Source organism: Pungitius pungitius, chromosome 4 (assembly GCF_949316345.1).
Source record: "Pungitius pungitius chromosome 4, fPunPun2.1, whole genome shotgun sequence".
NCBI lineage: Eukaryota > Metazoa > Chordata > Actinopteri > Perciformes > Gasterosteidae > Pungitius > Pungitius pungitius.
Genome location: NC_084903.1, coordinates 3011150 through 3031165, shown reverse-complemented (window position 1 = coordinate 3031165; position 20016 = coordinate 3011150). Strand labels below are relative to the sequence as shown.

Genomic DNA, 20016 nt, shown 5'->3' with positions numbered 1-20016 from the left:
TCTAGATCAGGTTCAAACAGACTGTAAGGGAGGCAACCAAAACAGTGAGGGTCAGAAACCACGGTGTCAAAAATTATATTCAACAATCGGACCAAACAATCAAAAAAGAAAAAATAATGGTGAGCTACTAGAATATGTTTTTTTAATTAATAATACAATTTGGATATTTTTTAAATATTAATAAAACATTTGTTTACCTTACTGCAGTTGTGGAGTCCAAAATGTGTATGGAAGAGACAAACAACATTTTCCAAAGTCGAAGACAGAGCGACGCCATCGAGTAAACATTTTAATTCTGTATTTCAGATTTTGTTGTTTTTGAGAGCATCTGTGTTTGTTTTAGTATTTTACTAGTACGTAAGTATGTAAGAATCAGGGCACTATTAAGCATTTGTAAAGGTTTGGGTTAAGGCATGTAGTGTCTCAGAAGTAATTCACTGTCCTTTTCCACAAGAGCCATGGAGAAACTAGAAGGGTTTCTAGAGGAAACGGAGGTGAACGATATTGTATCTGTGTCTCTGAGCCGATTTGTGACCCTCCTGCACAAACCTAACGGCCACTTCGAAGGCCTGGAAATTCATGCAAGTGATAAAGAGGTAAGGATGCAAGTGGCATGGCCATAGACTGAACCATCTCAGTTACATCACGCGTTGTACCACATGACATTTGGGTTCCCAGATGAGAAACTCCCCTGAGGGTTTTCTCTAGCGCCCCCATCAAGTCATCAAAGTTTTTTTTTCCCTTTTTCATTTATTCCCTCAGTAAACATTGCAAACTTAATCTCTCAATCTCTAGCTTCAAGTTTTCTTCAGTACAGCAACCAGACGATGGTCCATTTACAGTCAAATAGACCATAAAGCATGGTATGCATTGGATTGCCTGTACCTTGGTGGCTTCCACGATGTTTCAAATATAACCTTTACGGTTGTCTAAAATCCAGCATTCGTTGATACGTTTCTACACCATCGCATGTCACTTCTAGTTTAAAAACAAAACAAAAGGCAATGGCCCAAAAAACGAGATGGTAGAAGGGGTGATAGTGAGTTTCTTGTGCCGTGGGTACCATTCAGTACCACCAGTGTCTGTGAGAGTTTCATTGTTGTGTTACAAGTACCAACATGCAGGGTTTCCCTGTTTTTCATTTCTCTGACACAGGCAACAGCCAACAAGGCTGTTCCCAACAGCGCAGTCACGGTCCGACTGCCAAGAGAGTTGGATGTTGGATCAAACGACACCATTGTGTTCTGCATGTTCACCTGGCCTGAAGCAAACGTGGTCAGAGACTAAACTTTGTCTCCATGGAGGGATCTAAGGATGAATTCATTTTGCATTTAATTTATCTGCAGTCCCTGCAGCGTATACTTGATTCATTTGTGGTAACAAATAGCGGTGGAGGCTTAAAATTATTGAAATACCTGACTTCCTTTGTTTGCGTGACAAATAACATATGGCCTTTGAGGCCCGTCCTTGGTACCCATTGACAAAACAGTCAAATTTGTCTTTTTCTTCCTGACATTTTGGAGAAAAAAAACAACATTTGAATTTGACATTCAACCTTGGTATTTTAGTGTGTGACTAAAGAGAAAAATCCTATAGCACCTTCGGGAATATGTTTAGTTGGCATTAAGAGCTTCTCTTCTCCAGGCTGTTTGATTCAGGAAGTAGAGAAGGTGTGCCACAAGGTGAGTTGAAAAAGGTTTAACACAGAAAAGGAACTTGCAGAACTTCCTTTTTTTGCTGCCATGTGTTCAAATTCAAATTATTCAACTGAGCGCCGGCAACTCATTTAGCTGCTGGAGGATAAAATGAGCGAGGTTAGGTGAGATGAATGAAGCACACTGTCCTGACAATATCACAAATATTTCGGTTATAATAATAATAATAATAATAATTCAATTGGATCAAATAGTACTAAGCTAATGTCTTGGAACCTTTGCTCTTTGAACATGTTAAGACAGTTTTTAATTGCTTCGAGCCAAATTACGACAATGTGCCATAAAGAGAGTGTAGATCGAGTTGCTGTTAAATATAACTGGAAAAAAAAGAACCGAGTAATGATATAAAGATGTGTTTTTTTACTCCCCGGTGCCTCACTTTCAAAAAGCTGTTCTAAATTTTCATATATAAATTAGGGGTGTCAAATGATTAAAAATTTTAATCAAATTAATCAGAATTTTCAGTGGATTAATCATGATTAATCACACCTGAATCCTAACCATTTTTTCTTTCTGAAATGCATACTAAAGATAAATAACAGGACACAGATACATAATTATCATTATTATTATCATAATTATTATTTTTTACATAAATATATGTTATTGATATTTGATTTTTTAATTCATTCCAGAAAATAATCAAATCAATGTTATTTGATAAGTTACAGACTGATTTCCCTGCATGGCTCTAGAAGGGTCTCGAGCCTCTGCAGTTTATCCCACTCTGCTGCGAGTTTGTGCTCCTGCGATGACCAGACATGACCAGACATGTCAACCCTCCCGATGTTTCAAAGCCCCCCCCCGAAAATCTCCCGGACCGACCTTTCTCCCGATTTCCACCCAGAACAACAATATTGCTGCACCACCCGTCACTGGGCGCGCCGTTTCAGACCGAACAATAATAAAGGTTACACCTTGAAGTCGAGCGCGGCGATTAGAACGACTGGCGCTGCAAAGAAATCCGCTACCACCCCCATTTCAGTGTGAAATATTCCCATACCCGGGAGGATTTACATCGCATTGGCTTCTCTTCCTCCGCATGTTTCAGAACAGCGCTGCTCTTGCTCTGCTGGGCGGAGCTTTTCTTCTTCTCTGTTCTGCTGCGCGAGAACGGGGGGGGGGGGGGGAGGGGGAGCGGGTCTCTGGCGCAAACAACTTGCTGAACCTGACGGCCTGACATATGCCTGCAGGTGGCAGTAATGTGTTGTATAGGATGAAGTGCATTCCCTAGAAGAAGAGGTTCTTTCCGGACCTGAATAATTTGTCACACTGCGCATGCGTGAAATGCGTCAAAAAAATTGACGTAATTAACAACAAACAGCTAATTAACGCCGTTAACGCGCTATTTTTGACAGCCCTAATATAAATATAGAATTGTAGGCGATGCACTTCACAAAAATCAATTATGGGGGTTAGGGTATTCATTTGGAGGCCCCTTGCAGGAGAATGATCACATTTGAGTTGTGTTGCATAAACTAACTGACTGACTGTATTTTCCCCCCATGTAGACCGAGCTGAAAGCCGAAGGGGTGTTATATGAGAGCAGACTGGTTGGGCTAAGTGTGCGGGGCAAGAAGGTCTCAGGACTGCTGGATCCTGTCACCATCACAATGGATCTTTCTGCAAATGTAAATGACAACTTCCTTCCGTTTGTGTCCTTTGTCCAGCAAAAGTAACAGGTACAAACATACGGTTAATATAACCCCACATGTGTTCCAGGAGACCGAAAGGCCCAGATGTGTGTTCCTCAACTTTTCCACCAAGAGTGAGTACGAAGGAAGGAGTTTGTATTGTTTATGAGCGGTTTGGTGAGTCGATGTTCTCCATGCGTCTGGACATAGTTGATGTGTTGTTGTTGTTGTTGTTTTACCACCAGCCTTAAGCAGCGACGGCTGCCTGACCCAGTGGGCGGCTGGTTCGGGTAACGTCACCTGCTGCTGCGATCATCTCACTTACTTTGGTGTGCTAATGGTAGGCTTGACCTTTTTCACAATACAAGGTAGACTTACAGAGAGACAGCCCCAACCGAGGCAATTGAGACAGATAAGCAGTGAAGAAACTCAGCCTGTTTGACTACATGGCCGCCACGACTTTTCCCCTAAAGGTTTAATCTTCTCTATCAATGAAAGTTAAAGACGACTGTGTCTTCTGTCCTCAGGTGTCTTCTAACCTCACCCATCAGGACCAGGAGAATCTGACCTACATCACTATGATTGGCTGTAGCCTGTCTCTTGTTGCACTGGTCATCACCGTCGTGCTCTTTGTTACAAACAGGTCATCTATTCTTCCAAACTGTGTTGACACGTTCGTTTTCCCTCCTCTTTCTACTGGTTTAACATGTTTTCCCTTTGCAATCATCACATTCAGACTGACCGTAAGTACCTTAAGACCGTACGTACCTTAAGACAGATTGATGCTCCTCTGTCTGATAGAAAAGTCCGAGCAGATGTCACCATGAAGGTCCACATCAACCTGGTCATCGCCCTGATCCTCCTCAACCTTCACTTCCTCCCGAGCCAGTGGGTGGCATCATTGTCCTCCACTGGGCTTTGCCTCTACATGGCCCTCTCTCTTCACTACTCCCTGCTGGCTACCTTCAGCTGGATGGCTCTGGAGGGGTTCCACCTCTACCTTCTCCTCGTCCGAGTCTTCAACATCTACATCAGCAGATACCTGCTTAAACTCAGCTTGGTGGGATGGGGTCAGTGGGTCACAGTCTACCACCCCTTTAGCAGTGGTGCAAGCAGTATTTAGATCTGGTACTTAGGTAGAAGTAGCAATACAGCAGTGCAGACACACTTGGATACAGGATACAGGATAAAGGACCTGCATGATATACTATTCAATGTAATAGCATCCAAATGTAAAGCTTTAATCGTAAAGCTTCAGAATTTCTTTAATGTATTCTTGCATGTCCTACATTTTTGATTTTTTTTTAATTTAAAGATAAACGAATGACAGTACCATCTGTTACTTTCCCCCGTTGCCTGCATTCATCGCTGTGTCTCAGGGGTCCCTGCGGTCATCGTGTCCCTCGTGGTCGGCAGCGACAGAGGCGCGTATGGAAGCGTCGCTCAGGACAGCAGCTCTACAATGTAAGCGAGGAGCAGGACATACTTTAGCGCGCCCGCTAATAATGAACGGATGTTTATTAGGAGTTTTGCATGTCCGTCGGCGTGCATTTGAATGTACTAGCAAATGAAGCACAAACAACGACTGTTATTACCAAAGAAAGGAAGATGATCTATGCCATGGGCTACTTTCTACATACATGTTTCACAACCTTTGTTTCACCTGACGCGAGATTAAATCCTCGTCTCTTTGAAGATGCTACATAGTCAACCCCACGGTGAAGATGGGCACTTCTTTAGGAGTGTTCGGCCTGGTGTTTGTCTTCAACGTGATCATGTTGGGGGTGGCAGCGAGACGCGTCGTGGGCCTCCGCCAGAGCAGAGAGGTTCGAGTCGATCCGCATTCTCTGCATTCTGCTATTCTTGTACTAACGACTAAGACGTATGGAGATGAGCCACAGAGCTCCACGTTGTGTTGGGCGATGCTGATGTGTCACTTTACAGTTTGGGCAAAGCGATCGCCACAGAGCCAAGCGAGCCGCGTTCACCCTGCTGGGAGTCACCACTCTGCTGGGCGTCACCTGGGGCCTGATCTTCTTCTCGTTTGGCTACCTGACCACTCCGGGCCTCTACCTCTTCTGCATCCTGAACCCGCTGCAAGGTCTGCACAAGCCGCCCTCTCCCGTTCAGCTGCACGCCAAACTGGAAACTTTTTCGCTTGCATATATCAGTGACACTTGTTGTGTATGCAGGGTTCATCCTCTGGATTCAACAACAGTATAGAAAGCCAAACACTGCCTTGTAGTCTTCATATCATAAGATTTATGTCATAATGTGGGGAACCCTTGAGTTTAACTTTACACAAAAATCTTGATGCATTTTATGCATTTTTTGTGCAAAAGGTGTCAAATGTCCTGCTTAAAACTGTTCTAAATTATTATATTAATATTGTTTTCCACTGAGTCAATTCATTTAACTAGCGAGGTGCAGTAGCAACAGAATATCTCAATAATTAGAAAACGCATTCAGTTCAAAGTTGTTATCTAGATTTAGATTAGATGTGCAGGAAGCCCTGCAGAAGAATAGTATGCATCCCACAATGCAATGGGTTGCAAAGCCTCCGTCCTTAAGGCTCTGACACTAACACAAAACACAGGGAGGGAAAGACGTTTTTTAAAAGGCCCAAATGAATGTAATTGTTGTTTTAAACACAGACAAGTCCGGGGCATGTATAGCTTGGGTCAAGGGTCAAAGTCTAATTTCAACATTACCTGAATTGTATTCCACATGCAAAAGAGGAGTACTATAATGTAAAGAAAACATTAGATAACAACATGCGATCTTATTTGATGAGCGGTGGATGTTGGCCTGTCTATTGTGCTCAATGACGAACACAGTAGGAATGTTTGCCACTACTATTTGCATGAGCCCGCAGTCTCTAACTCTTTACCTGTCGCTCCTGTGGTTTAGGGTTCTTCATCTTCCTGTGGTTCGTGCTGTCTCTGAGAAAGAGAGGCAACCCAACCACCGCCACGAGCAGTGGAACACGCACCACCAACAGCTGAGCCGCAAGCTCAGCACGCCGACGCGCTTTGGACTCTCTGTGTTCCTTTGGGTGTTTCGGGCGCGTTCAATCATTGTCATCATCACTGCTTTATGTCAACATGTTCAACGATGCAGCACCGAAGAATGCGTGCTAGTCTGAGCTCACTCTCGCAGGGGACTGACATCAAATGTGAAACAGCGATGCTTGTTTTTTCGCGTCCTGCTGTTAATAAAACTTTGTGGTAGCTGAATTGTCAATATAAAACAGTGGGGTTCTTTATTTGGAGGCCATCATCACCATCATTAAAGGGACAGCGCAGGTTGTTTTTTAGTAGGCAGTTAGCCCCCAGTTTGAAAAGCAGTGAGTGCAACATAATGTACTGCTGTGTACATGTATTTGAAGCAACTAACACAAAGCAACATCTGTGTATTTCTAGTAGTTTCTCTACTTCACCTTGCCATCAAACGGCCCGTTGGAATGAGGAACTGGAACTGTCTGTACAAAAACGTCATTTTACCACATAGACGAGCACGAGTTGCCGGTTTAACTTTGCCCCCGATATGTTAGTTTGCTTTATTCCTTTTTTTGAAATGCTGTTTCCACACCAAAGGCTACTTTGAATTCACAAAGTGTGTCGGACAAAGCAACCGACGGATGCGGAACTGAAAAAGGGCCGTTTGGTGTCAGAGGAGTTTGTATCCGCCGAGGAGTAATCTGAGTAAAACACTTCGAAAGATACAAACCAGGCCTTTAAGGCAGCATCGATAGGACAGTAACACGTTTTTAATTTTTCTCATTTTGGAAAGTCATTACCATGTCACTCCTTTCAGTGAATGTTTCAAGAGAAAGTAGAGCCCTTCAGAATCAGATTCATTTAATTTGACCCCGGGTGGCGGAGTCACATTAATTTACAGAATGTATTTGACAAAGTATATACGTACAAGAAATATCCCATAACGAGTTAGCGTGGAGATCCCAAAGTGCACTTCTTGAATTCATCCGGAGTGGATCCTGCTGTGATCTGGCACTTACCGAGGTGCTGTGAGAGAGATTTAGATTCTGCATGTCGCATATTTGCACATTAAACTTGGTTAACGTCAGTGTGTTTGTACACCTTTATTAAATGATGACAGGCTGACACAGTGAAACACCTGTGACCTAGCACACCTTCACCTTTTACAGTCCTCAGTGCTTAACCAAAACCATAAGGTCATCTCTGTTGACAGACCTTTTTTTACTGCAGCAGTGAAATAAAGTCTGTGACATCACTTCTCAACATGGGGAACAAACACACCGGCAGTAAATGTATTGCAGCGATACATTTGCATGAACAGCAGACAGAACACACGCAGTTTTGTGCTCTACGCTCCCGATCGGGAAATAAGCAGGTCTGCAGGTCTGTTTCCTCCTGCTTCCCTGGGGGGTCAGAGGAGGACTAGTCGAGGACCATGCAGTAATGCCGTGAGTACTTGTCAGAATAGAGGTGGCATTTTGGGGGATTTGTTTCAGAGATACAAAAAGGTTGGTAATGGACTTTAAATGCTCCTTTAGGTCTTCAGACAGGTGTTCTAAAATGTATAATTTTCCCTTTTTTAATTTGTTACTTTCTGTACTTTGTTGTCATTAGCTCAATAGGAGCGATGATGCTTGTTGCTGTAGTTATACAAATGATACTATATTAAAATCAAGTGCTGATAAAAGGATGATCGACATGTACGTCTTTTTATGTCTTTACTAGTTTATGTTTTTGTGCTACCATGTGGGTCAAAATAAAATGTTAATTGGACTCAAATGAAGTTAAAAATAGTCATTTCAATGTCTATTAATTGTGATATATTAATTGTATGCACTATAAAGGTACCATTTATGAATGAGGGTTATACTGAAGGTTCGTTGTGGGTCCATTTTTAATCCTTCCATCAGACACATACTGAGAGGAAGTACAATGGTTCCCTTGCTGCTGCTGCTGCTGCATCTGCTGCCTGGAGCGCTGGCTGAGGAAGGTGTGACATTTTACACATCTTGAATATTTGTAAACTCAACTTTGAGTGTTGAGTTGTTTCTAATCTCCTGTCTCTTTGTTCAGTTTGTTATAACATTTCAGACAGTAAAATTACTTTCACCATGGCGAGCCGCGCGCTGACGGTCAGTGACGACATCATCGGGCAGCCCGGGCAAGTGAAGTGCTTGGCGAACAACTCCTCGTGCATCTTCATGTGCAACTCCAGCAACTCGTTTGAGTTCAATGGATCGAGACAGTGCACACAGGCTAGTTTGTCCCCTGACGGGGTCGCCATCACCATTGACCCCTGTGAGTACGCCGAATCTCATGCAGACACTTTGACCCATCCCCATCGGCCCCGCCTCCAACACACCTGAACCACATGTGTTCATATTAAGTCGGATTTCTCTCTCACTTGGCAGATTACAATTGCACTTACCATTTATGCAACAGCGAGACCCTCCTGTGGCTAATTGGCTTGCTGAAAAGGGACGACTCTTACCAGGAGAGCATGATGCAGCTCCTCTACTTTTGGGATTCGTGTCCACTGCTCTTTAAAAGCAACAATGAAATCAAGGGGTCCTACATACGGTCAGTGTCCGACCCGAGGTCCGGCGTGATCTCCAGGCTGCTGCTCTGCACACACTTCTAGTTCACTGGGTCTTCTGTGGGTCTCTTTATGGCCCCGGCTGTAGTGTTTGGTCCAGACGGAACTATTTCAACAGATATTCATGGATCCCAGAGGTTGAACAGAGAATGAGAAAAACAAACGATATTACAAATTACAAATTATTCTAAACTTATTCTAAAGAATGAGGAAAGACTGTTCGTACCGTAACTAACTTTTGACTTTTGGCTGTTGCCATCTGTTTGTTTTTTAAACTAGACACAGTGGTACGAGAAGCTGGAGCCCAACACTGAACTAATTACTACTTTTTCCACAATGTTACAAATGTTTCCAGCTAAATGACAGCTAAATGTAATTTAATAAAAAATAAGTAACAGTTTAAAAGGTTAGAGTAATTTGCTTCATAGATGTAGGATAATTCCAAATATTTTTCAGGTTGATATTTTAGGACTAATAATAATAGTAATAAAGAAAAGAGAAAAAAAGAAAAGCCTTTGAGTAACATTACAAGTGCATACTCTCAATTTTTAATTCAGATCCTACATACAATTATCTTATTTATCCACCAATACATTTAAATAACTGAGCGGTCACGGCTGTGCTTCCTGTTTCCACCTGTGGTTTGCTTACCGTATACAGCTTACTGATTTTTCAATGATATGAATATGACATAATGCTTTCCTGCTATCAGATCAGCTGACCAATCAATACACAGATTTTTATCTTTTGACCTCCTGACCCCTTCTCCACGTTTCCTCAAAGATGTACTGGAAAGGGTTGTAACCTCAATGACAGCAGACCTTGATGAACCTCCGGTTTCGTACAAGCCTGTCAATCATAGTGCAGTCAGGGCCGCACATGAGACGTGTGTGGAACACACATACATTTATTCACACTGGAGGGATAGCAAAAACCACACGTGCATGCAGCTGAAGAACTAATCTGTTTGCGGTTCTTTATCTTTCTTCAGTACTGAGAGACAGATAATCCATAACATCATGAGGGAGTCCCAGCTTGACGCCGGCCACGGCATACACCAGAGCCTGAGGAGCTTCACTCTGCATGTGGCCCACATCCGTGAGGCTGACCTCAACTCTGAAAACCCCAGGATCCAGATAGAGGCGCCACAGGTAGACGACGACTTGAGAAGTGACGGTGACGATGACAATTGCACAATGTTGAATGAGGACTTCATTCATTTGCACAAACGTATCTGCTTCTATCCACGGTCAGCTGCTGCCTCAGAACCAGTCGTCCATCCCCGACGTTTGGCTGCCTGTATCAGCCTTGAAAGACATGCCTCAGGAGAGAAGACTTGTTGGTTTGGTCAGCTACATCCACCACAGGCAGTTCCAAGTATACACGTCATCGTATTTGCTCCTGCCTTGTCCGCAGTACACATACATACAGTACATACTGTGTATATATACATATATATAGATATAAATATCCACTTTCATAGGATTTGTCTGTTAGTTTGGACAGGAAGAGATCTCCTCAATGGTTCTCAGGATAGAGACACTGGGTGAACAAGCCTTTTGTCATCTGAAGACACCAATCAAGATGATTTTCCGAAACATTCCACCCTTGGATAATGATGTGAGTGAGTCTGATACCTCGTGCCTATGTAAAGATTTGATGATGGTACGTTACAGGCCATGTTTTCATGCAATGTACTTCAAGAGCTTTGTATTTTCTTATTTTTACAGAATAACTCCTGGTTACAGTGCAACTATTTTGATGAAAATGGTAGGTTGTATATGTGCCTTGTAGCAGGAGGGTAATCCGCAATATAATCATTCCTATTATGTCAACTTTGTCAAGTTGCACTAAATGTGAAAAGTATAGATCATAAGTGAACTATGGTGTTATGTTCATGTTTTCAGGTGGGGTTTGGAAAACAGATGGATGTATCACAAATCTCACCCAAACTGAAATGACTTGCGACTGTGACCATGCAACACCCTTTGCCATCCTGCTGGTGAGAAAACCCTCTTCCTTTGAGAATTTGTAATTCTTCCTCACAGTACTTGAACCAGTTCGTCAACGTTTTAATCATTTAACTCCACACAAAAACACAGACAGCACTCATCTGTGATCCGCTTCACTGAGTACCACTGCTTCATTCTGTGTTATAAACCCCTCTCTGACCTGTCCCCAGGCGTACAGTAAAAGTTATCCTACACAATGGAGATCAGATTCGGCATATTTCTGTTGCAGATGAGGGAGCCAATCTCACAAGTCCACTGGCAAATCCTGTCCTCCATCAGTTACATTGGGTGCGGCCTGTCTGCGTTCTTCACTGCTCTGTCCCTGGTGATTTACGTGTTCAGCCGGTAGGTTCTCGCGTATTCTTTGCACTTAGCTCTCAGCTCCAAAGGACGCCGGCGACTCGTGCTCCTCCTACCTCTTCCTCAGAAACCACAGATTGGATCTCTCCATCTCCATCCACGTATCTCTGAGCGGGGCCTTGTTCCTGCTCAATTCCACCTTCCTGTTGACCGAGTGGGGGGCCACGGTGGAGCTGGACTGGGTGTGTGTGTTTGTCGCGGCCTTCATGCACTACTCCCTGCTCTGCTGTTTCACCTGGATGGCCATAGAGGCCCTTCACCTCTACCTGCTGCTGATAAAAGTGTTCAACACCTACTTTAAGCACTACCTGGCTAAACTGTCTTTCGTCGGATGGGGTGAGTGCGGCTCGAAGGGACTTGGCTTGAACTTGTGAAGCCCAAAAACGACCCATCGGGAGGTCGTGTCCTCAAACGCGTCTTCCACCTCGACGCACGATTGCCTACGACATGAAGCCCGCGTGTGTGTGTCTGTGTGCTTCTCAGGGATCCCGGCTGTCATCGTGGCCGTCTCTTTGAGCGTGAAGGACTTCAAACAGTTTTATGGAGTTACACAAATGAAGATGGCCGGTACGAACCAAACCAACGCCATGTGAGTGAATACGAACGTGTACTGATGGAAAGAATAGCCTCTTAGACGAACTATAGACTATAGTTAGTGGCCTTTTTTAAGTTATTGCACAATGTGTGATTCATCCACTTTGTTGCAAATTATCTGCATATGACCATATGTTCGTGCGCTCTTCTGCATTATCGGTGAAACTCTGACCCATCTGTACCACAGCTGCTGGATCACAGATGACTCCTTCTTCTACTCCTTGAACCTGGTGTATTTCACCCTCATATTCATCTTCAACACTGGCATTCTGATCGCGGTGGCCTCGAAGGTCTGCAAAATGAGACGGGCCAAGCCAGCGACTCAAGGTGACCACGTGAGGTTCGGTGAGACCTGCAGGAGCATCATCACCGTGATGGGTATCACATGCCTGATGGGGACCACCTGGGGTCTGGCCTTCCTGGGGGCAGGATACGTCAACTACACCATCCTCTACCTTTTCTGCATCCTCAACTCCACGCAAGGTCTGTGGCACGCCCCGTTCCTCTCTGGTCAAAGGTTCTTGAGCCTGTCTCCATGTTGACACGTTTGTCCTCCGTCACTCATGGTTTGAATGTGTCTCTTTGTCCAGGTTTCTTTATTTTCCTGTGGATCTGTCTGTCGGCCAAGAGGCAAAGGAAGACAGACATGGAGGAGAGACTGACGTCCTCTGCTGTGAAGACCTCGGCAGTCAAATTCGATTAGACCGCTACAGGTCCTTGGCCCGACCCCAATCTGTCCCTTTCACACACTTACACTTTATTGCACAATCCTGCAAAGTCCAGGAGGCTTCAGTTCTGTCCCACTGTCAAATCATTGAGCGTTTCAGGGGTTCAACTTGAACCTTTTATAAACTCTTTCCAATTAATCCGCTTTTCTGCTGACTGTGCCTGAGTTACGCATAATTACGCATAAAACAAAGGAGAAGACGTAAGACAATGTCACGTTGTTATGGCGCCTAAATGATCAAGCACTTGTGTAATCATGACGTTGCAGGAACGGAAACGCTCACATGTAACCCTCCTGACGTGTCAGCTGTCAACTTTCCCTGAACTTTACTTGTGTAACTTTAAAGTTTTCAGTTAACATTAGCAAATGTATTGGTCTGTGTGTTGTTTAGCTTTTGTGATTTAGGTACAGCTGTGTCCTTAACTAACATACTGTAAAATATTTGACTTCATTTTGTGAATGTAATCCAAATGGATCAGAATAAAGCAACGTTCATTTGGTGCTATTTGCGAGTTGTTTATAACCCTTGAAATCATCCTGAACAGCTTGAATATTTCAGAGGCATTTCTTTATAAGCCGTGTGTCCTGAGGCCTTGAAGAACCCCATGTGGTCAAAGTCTCACTTCCTCAGCAGGCTGCGAGTGTCAGTACTGGCTGACCATTTCTTTTTATTTATTCATTTATTTTGCAGGGACAAGGCACACCAATCAACAGTTGCACTGTAAATGAGCCAGAGATAGCCAGAGATGCTAATAATTAAGGCTGCCTAACACTTCAACGGCAAGAGTTTTACTTCTTGCCAAGTTTCATAGAAAAACTCTTGCATTTGTAAACTTCCTCTTTTCTGAAAGCTCCTTCCTCTAACCTTTGAGATTCATTACAAACGTATTCAGTATGAAGAATGAGCCACACTGTCGACGGTGGAGGTTTATACCTCTCTTTTTGACTGTCAATTCAGTAGCACCAATCCTCAAATAGATGCAAAAGACCTCCGAGGAAAGGCTCATCGGTTATGTATCGCTTCTGGTGCGTGTGAGCTAACCACCCCCAGTTTCCGCCACAACCGCGTGAGAGACGTAGATGTGAAACTCCCTGCCCATCAAGCAAAACCTCAAACAAGCAGAACCTTTTGGCGCTTAGAGTCACATCCACTGCGTGCGAAAGAGCAGCGAGGCACAATGGGGATTTGTGTTTTCGCCCTCACACTCGCGTGGCTGTCTACAACCAGAGCTTCCGGTGAGTTGGCACACGTTATTTTATTTTGGTGCTGCGAGCTTATGAGGTGAATACCGTTGGAACTGCTGTGATAATATAAAAAGAGTATGTGGTGATACAAATTTCCCCCGAGAATGTCATTGATCTCTCTTTCGGCAGACTGTACCCGGGTCTTGGGTGATTGTCTGGACAAACGTGGCACCCCATGGACCAGGTAACCCACAATCTCTGACTAACACTACAGACAACATGTGACTAAAACATTATAGGGCCCATTGAGCCACCAGATTGTCATTCTTTTCGGAACCAAATTCACATGACTGTGTTTCTGGTTTAATACCACAGTGAAGTGAAGTAGCTGTAGTTACAGGAATGGACCAAAGTCAGTGTAGACAATGTGTTTCGACCTAACATCAATTGTCACTCAAATGTATGTATCTGTTGGGGTCGTTAATGTTTGAAATATGAATTGGCAGATGCTATGAGGACGAAATTGCGAGCTGTACTTTAAGAAGCCGTTCATCAGGCTTCATCCATCGGAGGGTGAACTGGACGCATGAGGTGAGGGCATATTTTGAGACTCTCACTCGGCTCTCAAACCATCTGAAGACAACGAATTAGAAATGTTTTTGTTCGTCACACCAATCGAGGTCCAGGGCATCGGCGTCCACTGTCAACTCCAAAGTTCATTTCAATAATTGATCATTTTTTTGCTTTATGTTGTGGATTTAAGGCCGAAGGGAGTCTCACTGGTCAACACAGGTTCCACATCTCCTCCTCAGCTCTCCTCAGAAGCAGAGGAGCTGCGTCTGACAGTGAGGTGCTGCTGGTGGCCACGGTGATCGACAGCACTTATTTTAAGGTCAGGAGTTCTGAAGGTCTATCATTTGAATTCACGGCAGGCCTTGTTTTTGCATGTTTTGTAAGCTTGGTGAAAGTAGCTACTGTTGGGAAAAGCAGTTCCTGTTTTTGTATGCTCTTTGTACGTGAAATAGTTCACCTCAAAATAAGTAGGGTTGTAAACAGCACTACCTTCCCCAGGCTCTCCTTGTACCCAGAAAAGAGAGGTTACTACCAAACGCTGTTAAGGCCAGTGTATGAAGGCAAATCAATGTCAAAATCCGGTCGGGTTCAGGTGTGAAAATCAAACATTCGCGATCAAAGGTTTGCATCACGCAAGCTATTGCACGCTGTCTTTTTGACGTTAAGCAAACCGTGCTATCGCTACATCTTATTGATTACAAACCTATGTTTGCATTCCTAGAACTATAGAAGCCCATTTCAATGAAGTAAAATGAAATAAAGCTATGAATAAAAACATTTACAGGATACATTTTCAGATCGGTTCATGCCGTTCTGAAAAAGGAACACTCATCAATCTCGATCCCCTTTATGGGAAATGCTGTCTTTAGCAAAATTCTAGCATTTGGATTAGGCCAGGAATGTGTACACATATATTGAAAATATTCAACTCCCTTTTCCTTCCATTTCCCCTTCTGTGCACTGATGTGCTTACATTATTTGGAACGCCATTGGACAGAAACTTAGCCCTTTTTGGCTTGACTATTCCTTAAAGTTAGCTCCCCTCTGTATGATTGTGCCAGGTGGCACGTTCCCCTTCATGCTGATTTGCATTGATTGCCATGAATTCAAAGTCAACAAATGATGAAAGAATTGGGGAAAGCGGGTTCAAATCCAACCATGTATCTCATCTGCCACCTCTCTCTGTCATTGCAGCTCAGTCCTCCCCCTCGCGGCAGATTTATAAGGCTAGACAGGCCCAGTCAAAGCACTGTTCTGGGGGGCTTGGTCCTTGTAGTAAAGGCGGGGAACTATCCTGTCGGCAACCTCTCACAAGCCATCAAACTAGGCTTCAAACACGACAAACAGGTATGAAACCAAGAGTAGGGCAGACCGGTTTTGGAGACTTCCGTATTCTGCTTTCCTCTGGTTTTGAATAAACTTTTTTTTTATGATTCAGGTGGAGGACGGGGCTTGTGTGTATTGGGAGGAGTCATCGCTTGAAGATGGAACAGGTAGGCTAAACATGGAGGCCGACATTCTATCTGGCACTTCAATAAAAAGATGAGTTATCTTGTATCATATGTGTTTCTAGGTTATTGGAGCACAAAAGGCTGTGAAACCACCCAAACTGAAAGTGAATTTATCTGCAGCTGCAACCACCTGAGCTTCTTTGCTGTGCTTGTGGTAAAAAAAAAAAATTATATCATCAATCACAGATCAATCATTTAAATATTCTTAAATAGACGCATACTTTACAGAAGAATAGAGTTAGACACATCAAAATCAATATTTATATGGTGTATATAATCAGTTCTTCTGAACTCAAACTACATTTTAAAAGCACAGTTTATTTCCCTCCCAGAACCCCGTGTTAGCAGTGGATGAAAGAAATGCTGTGAACCTTAGCTATATCACCTACATTGGATCAGCACTCTCCATCTTATTCACAGTCATCAGCTTGATCATCTATATACATCTGCAGTGAGTTTGATTTCCTTTATTTTATTAAGAGACCATGAAACATCTGTAATATTTTGTTTAACCAAAAGACTGCCACAAAGGTGTGTGTTATTACTGGATTCATTTATTCTGTTTCTCCATATCCTGATGTACCTCTGACAAATTCATGCATTTGGTCTTTCTTTGTAAAAGACGTCTGCATCCCTACATGTCACCCTACCTGCTTTATTGCGAGGATCCTAAAGAATGTCAAAAAGGTGAAAAGAAAAGTAAAATTAGGACAAAGTCAGTGCTCCCCAGTGAGCAGTCCACAGGCACAGCGTCCAAGCCGCAGTTCCCTTCAGAAGTTACCTTCAGAACCGTTTGGTTCAGATACAAGGTTCAAATACCTGTAGATTGCAGGTCACGAATAGATTCAGCTAATGAGGAATACAGAAATGCTCATAACAAACCTTTCCCTTGCAGGCGTAGAAGTCCCGAGAAAGCTGTTGCCGTGCATTTGCAGCTTACCGGAGCCTTGCTCTGCCTCCACCTCAGCTTCCTGCTGAGCTGCTTCTGGGTAGAGAAAGGCGACGACTGGGTTTGCCGCGGTCTGGGTCTCCTTTTGCACTGGTCCCTGATGGCCACCTTCACCTGGACGGCCGTGGAGGGGTTCCACCTCTACCTTCTGCTCGTCCGCGTCTTCAACATCTACGTCAGGAGATACCTGCTCAAACTCAGCTTGGTGGGATGGGGTGAGTGCAGCGGGCTGGAGACTCTGCTGAAAGACTACGGAGTAAACAGCTCAGATGGAGTAAAGGGACATTTCTATTTCTTTGGTTGCTATTTATCTCAGTGGGAAATGAACAACAAGGTTCACATGCTAGTGGTCCTCAAACGCTAGTGTTGTGGGAGACATAATGGAGGAGAAAGCCTCTGTATTTTGTGTCTCATTCATGTTTATGATCTGGCATGTTTCTTATTGCCCGAAATCAATATAGCTGTTAATAATTGATGTGGCTCGAGCCCCCGGAACTGTGAAGTGCAAATTATTCACTGTTCGGATTTTTGGTGATATGACATCTATTTTTCATTAAAACATTACATCACATGTCATTTTTGCTGACGCTTTTATCCAAAGCGACTTACAATAAGTGCCTTTCATCCATAGGGATACAAACTCAGAAGAACAAGAAAGTGATATTTCATCAAATGAGCCGATTTACAACTTGTAATAGAACATAAACATAAAGCAAGATTTATTTATTTATTTAAAGCAAGAAGAGTTGAGAACATTTATTAAAACATGAAACTGTCAAAAATTTAAATTGTTTTTCAACTACCTTCCCACCTACCTCACATTTTAGCGCTGTACACAATTAACCCCCACTTCTGCCTCTTCTCTATGCAGGTCTCCCCACACTGATCGCAGTGGTCTGTGGAATTTCAGGTGTTTATGGAACATACAGGCCGGAACTGACGGACGCCAACAACCACAGCTCAAACGCTGAGATGTAAGAAACCCACATGAATTAACATGATGTAATATTGATGAAAGAATGACGTACTAACGTAAAGAGAGCGATGCTGCAGATGCTGGATGAGCAGCCACAGGCTTCCAGTCAGCTTCGTCACGACCGTGGCCTACCCGTGCCTGGTGATACTCTGCAATTCCTGCATGCTGGGGGTGGTGGTGTTCAAGCTCTGGGGGTTGAGGGCGGGCAGTTTCGGCGCCGAAAGCGGCGGTGGCTTAAAGAAGGTGAGCGGAGAGAAATGGGCCAAGTTGTGGAAGGACTGTGCCACGGTGCTGGGCCTTAGCTTCGTGCTGGGCTTACCTTGGGGGCTAGCAAGCACCACCTACATCTCCCTCCCAGGGATCTACGTGTTCACGGTACTAAACTCCCTGCAGGGTGAGTACATGCACGACCCTCGTAAACAAACAAAAAAGCGTCAGCTAAATAACATGTAATGTAATGTAAAGTGTTTAATTCTTTTTTTTAAATAATTGGCTGGATGGATTCACAGCTTTTACGTTCTTCCTCCCCAGGTATATTTATGTTCCTGTGGTCCTTGGCGTTGTCCTGCAAGTCTCGATCTGACCACAACTCCTCTGTCAAAGATCATTCCACTCAGAAAATGATGACTACCAGTTTCAATAACTGAAATTCACAGCGACAAGTGTATTAGCAGTTGCCTACATTAGGTGCTTACGGACCTTTGGCCATATGCAGTTAACTCACAATAACTTAATCAAGTCATTGATCTTATTTAAATTTGTCGTGAACATTAACCTCTTTTTATTGTTGGGACTGTTATGATATTAATGTAACCACAAGATTATTAAGTCATCAGACAAACAAGAAATAAAAATAATTGTTATCTGTGCCTGATAAATCATGCAATTCCTGTGCACGGATGTGTTTCTGTGAGTGACAGGGCATCATGAATAAGGATGGATGCTCAATGACCTCATTTGGTTGTGGTGACAGACACAAAACACTTTCCATCGTAATGGAACTTAAAACAGAAGCTGTTAAAGCCCACAGTTGTGTCACTAATAACTATGTAATTTGCAGACCCGTTCATCTACCACTTCCTACTCCGTTCTGCTGAACCGATCTGGCTGAAAGACTTTCTTCCAACTAGCTACTGCTACTCTAAGTAACATATGGACATTGTCAGGGACTAAATAAAACACTGCAGTAGAAAAAGAACTGGACGCATGGTAACGAGCTTCATTTTGGACTTTATGACACTGTGTTTCCTGAATGGTAAGCATTATTTTGGTCAATTCACTGATTGAAAAGGAACAAATGGGCGCCATCTGCTGGCTCTACAAGGTTCAATTCATCATAAAAACATGAGAATTACAGTGATCCAACAGCAATTAACTAACAGTAACAACCAAAACAGTAAGTACATCTATTAAACACAGAAAATGGTATTCCATATTAATGTTGTTAAAAAGAACCATCCATTCAGCCACTACAACTCATTACAAAATGAGCTAACAAAACACTGACAGGAATAATCACAACTAAATTGTGTGTTAAGTATCCTGACTATATCTATATTTGTGATGAGATCGATGAGACAAAAACATGGGCTGTTCTTTATATGAGCCACACTGCATTTCAGCTTAATGTCCCTGAATACATTTTTAATTCTCCTCAGAGAGGCTCTCATGTTTTCAGAAATCAATTCCAAGTGCACAAATTAGAACTTAAGTGAGAATGCAGCATACGCACATATAATATAAACTTTCTACTTCCATGAGGAGGAGAATTAAACTAAGAGGTTGTGAGTCGGAGAGAAATAGGAGGAGAAGTTACAGCCTTCTGGCTTTAAACTCACTCCAAAGTATTAGTTAGTTTTAGATGTTGATGTAGCAGGATGAAGGAACACTGCTGTCACATTAACAGTAACTATTTGCTATGTTTGGTCAATTTACCAGTTCATCAGTAATAACACAGGGATTTCATGACTTTAGCTACTTTTTACAACAACGTCTTGGAGTTGGGGAAGAACCTGAGAAGTGCTCAGCCAGAGCAGAGATCAGATTAGGTCCTTCACCCACTAACAGTGGAATGCCCGTCTGGCCACCCTGAAAGCACGTGACTCTTTACAGCATAGCTCCAACACTTCATTCACTTCAACTGGTCCAATGCAGCTCACCTGATTTGATAGTGACCAATCTTAAA

General features: G+C 43.3%; 3 protein-coding genes across 3 annotated transcripts; all 3 read left to right on the top strand.

Annotated features, from left to right (window-relative positions):
* The first annotated feature begins 458 nt into the window (after positions 1–458).
* LOC119195102 (adhesion G-protein coupled receptor G1-like) lies at positions 459–6354 on the top strand. Its single transcript, XM_062561993.1, has 12 exons — positions 459–596; positions 1156–1275; positions 1659–1682; positions 3227–3346; positions 3438–3483; positions 3595–3689; positions 3877–3992; positions 4151–4419; positions 4729–4813; positions 5046–5175; positions 5294–5450; positions 6260–6354. Exons 1-12 carry the CDS (start codon positions 459–461, stop codon positions 6352–6354), a joined length of 1395 nt encoding a protein of 464 aa, XP_062417977.1.
* Positions 6355–7128: 774 nt separating this feature from the next.
* On the top strand, positions 7129–13065 carry LOC119194927 (adhesion G protein-coupled receptor G3). The gene is made up of 14 exons (XM_037449428.2): positions 7129–7796; positions 8259–8338; positions 8422–8646; positions 8760–8928; positions 9936–10095; positions 10199–10321; positions 10442–10564; positions 10675–10714; positions 10852–10946; positions 11186–11301; positions 11384–11652; positions 11800–11905; positions 12098–12393; positions 12501–13065. The coding sequence occupies exons 1-14, from the start codon at positions 7792–7794 to the stop codon at positions 12611–12613; spliced, it is 1920 nt and encodes a 639-aa protein (XP_037305325.2). The 5' UTR covers positions 7129–7791; the 3' UTR covers positions 12614–13065.
* A 483-nt stretch (positions 13066–13548) lies between these two features.
* On the top strand, positions 13549–18700 carry LOC119199691 (adhesion G protein-coupled receptor G3-like). The gene is made up of 12 exons (XM_037456965.2): positions 13549–13873; positions 14012–14066; positions 14329–14413; positions 14586–14714; positions 15590–15742; positions 15834–15888; positions 15969–16060; positions 16239–16357; positions 16802–17070; positions 17727–17829; positions 17909–18225; positions 18363–18700. The coding sequence occupies exons 1-12, from the start codon at positions 13816–13818 to the stop codon at positions 18476–18478; spliced, it is 1551 nt and encodes a 516-aa protein (XP_037312862.2). The 5' UTR covers positions 13549–13815; the 3' UTR covers positions 18479–18700.
* The last annotated feature ends 1316 nt before the right edge of the window (positions 18701–20016 follow it).

Bases quoted from the DNA above. Each gene is read 5' to 3' on its own strand.
- LOC119195102 (XM_062561993.1), top strand. From the start codon at position 459: ATGGAGAAACTAGAAGGGTTTCTAGAGGAAACGGAGGTGAACGATATT. The intron at 3,993-4,150 runs GTCATCTATTCT...TCTGTCTGATAG, and splicing joins GTGCTCTTTGTTACAAACAG to AAAAGTCCGAGCAGATGTCA. The intron at 5,176-5,293 runs GTTCGAGTCGAT...GTCACTTTACAG, and splicing joins GCCTCCGCCAGAGCAGAGAG to TTTGGGCAAAGCGATCGCCA.
- LOC119194927 (XM_037449428.2), top strand. The intron at 8,929-9,935 runs GTCAGTGTCCGA...ATCTTTCTTCAG, and splicing joins ATCAAGGGGTCCTACATACG to TACTGAGAGACAGATAATCC. The intron at 10,096-10,198 runs GTAGACGACGAC...ATCCACGGTCAG, and splicing joins TCCAGATAGAGGCGCCACAG to CTGCTGCCTCAGAACCAGTC.
- LOC119199691 (XM_037456965.2), top strand. From the start codon at position 13,816: ATGGGGATTTGTGTTTTCGCCCTCACACTCGCGTGGCTGTCTACAACC. The intron at 14,067-14,328 runs GTAACCCACAAT...ATGAATTGGCAG, and splicing joins CGTGGCACCCCATGGACCAG to ATGCTATGAGGACGAAATTG. The intron at 14,414-14,585 runs GTGAGGGCATAT...TGTGGATTTAAG, and splicing joins GGGTGAACTGGACGCATGAG to GCCGAAGGGAGTCTCACTGG.